The sequence below is a fragment of the Pezoporus flaviventris genome, unplaced genomic scaffold (assembly GCF_033815535.1).
Source record: "Pezoporus flaviventris isolate CSIRO_AGI_PZ_B2104156 unplaced genomic scaffold, CSIRO_AGI_Pfla_v1 ptg000386l, whole genome shotgun sequence".
Taxonomy (NCBI): domain Eukaryota; kingdom Metazoa; phylum Chordata; class Aves; order Psittaciformes; family Psittacidae; genus Pezoporus; species Pezoporus flaviventris.
Genome location: NW_026892933.1, coordinates 68,688 through 72,912, shown reverse-complemented (window position 1 = coordinate 72,912; position 4,225 = coordinate 68,688). Strand labels below are relative to the sequence as shown.

The 4,225-nt window shown below is 64.0% G+C and overlaps 1 protein-coding gene across 3 annotated transcripts; it reads right to left on the bottom strand.

Moving 5' to 3' along the window:
* Window positions 1-91: 91 nt before the first annotated feature.
* Window positions 92-2,925, bottom strand: LOC133263632 (epithelial membrane protein 3-like). Of its 3 annotated transcripts, none has more exons than XM_061443473.1 (5): window positions 2,852-2,910; window positions 2,312-2,397; window positions 1,760-1,862; window positions 1,043-1,183; window positions 92-278 (listed from the first exon to the last, which is right to left on the bottom strand). In XM_061443473.1, the coding sequence occupies exons 2-5, from the start codon at window positions 2,387-2,389 to the stop codon at window positions 124-126; spliced, it is 477 nt and encodes a 158-aa protein (XP_061299457.1). In that variant the 5' UTR covers window positions 2,390-2,397; window positions 2,852-2,910; the 3' UTR covers window positions 92-123. The 3 variants fall into 3 exon arrangements, with proteins under 3 accessions (XP_061299457.1, XP_061299456.1, XP_061299458.1); XM_061443472.1 differs by lacking the exon at window positions 2,852-2,910 and adding an exon at window positions 2,635-2,728; XM_061443474.1 differs by lacking the exon at window positions 1,760-1,862 and having other exon boundaries at window positions 2,852-2,925.
* Between the last annotated feature and the right edge of the window lie 1,300 nt (window positions 2,926-4,225).

Below are 4,225 nucleotides of genomic sequence, written 5' to 3'. Positions count from 1 at the left end.
ATCGATGACATCACAGCGCAATGACGTCACTGACCGATGCCTGGGTCGGCCGTTTCGCGGACCCAGTAGGGGGCGCCGTGGCGGAGGGAGGGGCTTGGCGGCGGGGGGCGTGTCCCGGCGCGGTCACGCCCCCTTGCGCAGGCGCAGATACGCGCAGCCGCTGCCCAGCGCCAGCGCCGCGGCCGCCCAGGCCAGGGCGAAGCAGTAGCCGAAGCCGCCCGCCAGGGGGCGCCCTCCCCGCGCCGCGTAAAGCCCCGCCCCCAAGAGCGCCGCCAGCGCTGCGGGAAGAGAACGTGAGGGGGCGCTGCGGCGCCGGGGGGGCGGGGCCACGGGGTGGGAGGGTCCATTGGGATTAATGGGGGGGGTGGGAGGGTCCATTGCGTTCAAGGGGCGGTTGGAAGGTTCCATTGGTTTCAATGAGGGGGTTGGGAGGGTGCATTGGGTTCATGGGGGGGTTGGGAGGGTCCATTGGGTTCAGTGGGGGTTGGGAGGGTCCATTGGGTTCATGGGGGTTGAGAGGGTCCATTGGATTCAGTGGGGGTTGGGTTCAATGGGGGTTGGAAGGGTCCATTGGGTTTAATGGGGGTTGGAAGGGTCCACTGGGTTCAATGGGGGTTGGGAGGTTCCACTGGGTTCAATGGGGGTTGGGAGGATCCATTGGGTTCAATGGGGGTTGGGAGGGTCCATTGGGTTCAATGGGGGTTGGGAGGGTCCATTGGGTTCAATGGGGGTGTTGGGAGGGGCCATTGGGTTCAATGGGGGTGTTGGGAGGGTCCATTGGGTTCAATGGGGGTTGGGAGGGTCCATTGGGTTCAATGGGGGGGTTGGAAGGGTCCATTGGGTTCAATGGGGGTGTTGGGAGGGTCCATTGGATTCAATGGGTTGGGAGGGTCCATTGGGTTCAATGGGGGTGTTGGGAGGGTCCATTGGATTCAATGGGGGTTGGGAGGGTCCATTGGGTTCAATGGGGGTTGGGAGGGTCCATTGGGTTCAATGGGGGTTGGGAGGGTCCATTGGGTTATACGGGGGGGGTCCCACTGACCTGCCAGCAGTTGGGTGCCCCCCGCAGGGGTGAAGAAGCTCCCTCGGGGCCCCCCCCGGAGCTGCCAGAGGAAGAGCCCAAAGGAGGCGGCCGAGAGCAGCAGCGCCGTGGGCAGGAGCCCCCGTGTGGCACGCAGGCAGGCTGGGACACGCATGGGACACACGTGATGCATGTGCGGGACATGTAATGTATATGTATGGTACACGCACGGTACATGTATGGTACATGTATGACACATGCATGATTCACATGACATGTATGATGCATGTATGGTATGTATGACACACGTATGGTACATGTGTGGTACAGGCATGGTACATGTATGACACATGCATGACATACGTGACAGGCATGACACATGTATGAGACATGCATGATACACATGCGACATGTATGCCACGTGTATGGCATGTATGGTACAGGTATGGTACATGTATGATATATGTATGACACATGCATGATACGTGGGTACCCCAAGAACCCTCCATCTACCCCCGTGGGTGCTGGGTGCCCCACACATCCCACGTGCCCCACATGGAGCCCCATGGGCACCACAGGTACCCTATGGCTGACCCCCACGGGTGCTGGATACCCCATAAGTCACTCATGGGTGCTCTGTGCCCCACACATCCCGCGTCTCCCATGGGTACCACTGGCCCCTCCTGTCCCCATAGTCCCCGTCAGCCCCCCCCCTGCCCCATAGCCCCCATGGCTCACGGCTGTCCCCGGTGCTGGTGCAGGCCCACCCATGGGTGCTGTTCAGGTACTCGCAGTCGTACCAAAGGTTCAGGGTCCCCCCGTCCGGCAGCACCCACCAGGCCTGGGGGGGCACAGGGGGCGTGTGGGGCACTGGGACCCACAGAGACACCCAGAGACCCCCCAGAGACCCCCAGAGACACCCATAGAGACCCCATAGACACCCATAGAGACCCCATAGACACCCGTAGAGACCCCGTAGACACCCCATAGACACCCCATAGGCACCCATAGAGACCCCATAGACAGCTCCTTAGACACTCACAGAGACACCCATAGACACCCCATAGAAACCCAGAGACACCCTAATACACCCCATACCCCTCAGTGAGTCCCGCTAAGGGTCCAACCCCCTCTCATATCCCCTGCTATGGGTCCAGCCTCCCCCCAACTCCCTGCTATGGGTCCCGCTATGGGTTCCACCCCCCTCTATGGGTCCCACTGTGCATCCCAACCCCTTCTATGGGTCGCTATGAGTTGCAGTGGGTCCCTATGGGTCGCTGTGGGTCGCACCTTGCCCAGGGTGGCGATGAAGAGCAGGAGGAGGCCGAGGCCGTGGAGCCCGGTGAGCGCGAACAGGAGGAAGCTCATGGCGGGAACTGGGGGGAAAGGGGGCGGGGTCAGGGGGACCCTCGTGACCCCCATCCCCACCCCTCCCCCCACTTCCCCGCTCTCCTCCCCCCTCAATCACTTCCAGATGTGGGCAGGAAACAGCTGTGGGGGAGGGGAGGGGGAAAGAGGCCCACCCCTCCCCCCTCCCCTCCCCCCCCCCCCGACCTCCCCCAAACTCCCACCTCTCCGCCCCTCCCCCCCCCGTGTCCCCCTCCCCCCCTCACCCTCGCAGGCGTCCGGACGCTCCCAAAACCGTTTTGGGCCCCAAACGCCGCTGCCCCTCCCCCTCTCCCACCCCGGGCACACCCAGAGGCCCCTCCCCCCACCCCGGGAAGCTCAATGGGTGGGGACCAATGTGGGGAGGGGCCTCTGGTTCCTGCTCCCCTCCCCCCCCCCCAGCCTCAACCGCAGCCTCTGATTGGCTGCCAGAGCCGGACCCACTGGATCCATGGATCCCATTGGCTGTGGCCCTGGGCCATGGAGGACACACACACAGAGATCACTCCCTGATTGGTCGATTTGTTTAGTGCCCAACTGCTGTGCTGGGCTCTCATTGGCTGAGGAGCTGATTGGCTGCAGCATCCAAAGTGGGGGGGGGGGGGGGAATCCACTCTTCACCTGTGATTGGCCGCACGCCAGGGCCCCTCCCAGCCTCTGATTGGACAAGGCAAGGGCCCGTCTCCTCCTGCCGTTGCCATGGTGACACCCCCATCGGACCACGTGACCGCAGCCCCGGGCGGACGAGGGGGAGGTGAATGGAGGAGTCACGTGGTGCAGCACGGCCACGCCCCACACCCCCCCCGGCGGCGCCATGGCAACGGCAGCGTCGTCACGTGGTCTCCGCTGGCTCTCCCACCCTCCACGTGTGGGTCTTACCGGGGGCACTTGGGGGGCACCGGAGGGTCCTGGGGTCACGTGGGGGGCACTTGTGCGGCTGGAGCCCCATTGGGGGGGGGGGGCACTTGGGGGGCACCGGTAGGGCAGAGGGAGGGGGTTGGGGGGGGCAGAAGGGAGATATGGGGGGGGTTATAGGGCAGTGGTGGGGCGGGGGGGGCACTTAGGGGGCAGTTGTGGGGCCGGGAGGGGGAGCTCGGCCCCGCCCCCCGCCGGTGTTGCCTCCATTGGTTGCTCCCAGCAGAGCAGCAGCAGAGGCTGAGGTGTGGGGGGGATGTGGGGCAGAAGGGGGCCCAATGGAGCAGGAGAGGGCTCTTTGCAGGCTCCCGGGCCCCACACCTGGGGGTCCAGGTGGGAACCCCCCGCTCTCTGCCCACAGATGGCGCTGGAGGATCAGCTGCAGCGGGTGAGGAGCCCCGCACCCGTGGCGGGGGGTCCCATGGAGGGGTCCGGGTCCATGTGGGTCCTATGGGGGATGCCTGGGTCCATGGGGTCGATGGGGGGTCAATGGGTGCTAATGGGAATCTATGGGGGCCTTTTGTGTGTCCATGGGGGGGTCCATCGGGTGTCTATGTCTATGGGGTCTCTCTATGGGTCTCTATGTGGTGTCTATGGGGTCCCTATGTGTCTCTATGGGTCCCTATGTGTCTCTATGGGTCCCTATGGGTCTCTATGGGTCTCTGTGGGTCTCTGTGGGTTCCTATGTGTCTCTATGTGTCCCTATGGGTCTCTGTGGGTCCCTCTGTGTCTCTATGTGTCCCTATGGGTCTCTGTGGGTCCCTATGGGTCTCTGTGGGTTCCTATGTGTCTCTATGTGTCCCTATGGGTCTCTGTGGGTCCCTCTGTGTCTCTATGTGGCAGGCGGGGCAGCGCTCGGGGCCTGGCTCCGCGTCACCGCGGGGCTGCGCCGGGACCTGGAGC

Excerpts from the sequence above, each read along its gene's own strand:
- LOC133263632 (XM_061443473.1), bottom strand. The coding sequence starts at position 2,389 with ATGAGCTTCCTCCTGTTCGCGCTCACCGGGCTCCACGGCCTCGGCCTC. Across the intron at positions 1,863-2,311 it reads TCATCGCCACCCTGGGCAAG|GCCTGGTGGGTGCTGCCGGA; the intron begins GTGCGACCCACA and ends GTGCCCCCCCAG. Across the intron at positions 279-1,042 it reads GGGCACCCAACTGCTGGCAG|CGCTGGCGGCGCTCTTGGGG; the intron begins GTCAGTGGGACC and ends CTCTTCCCGCAG.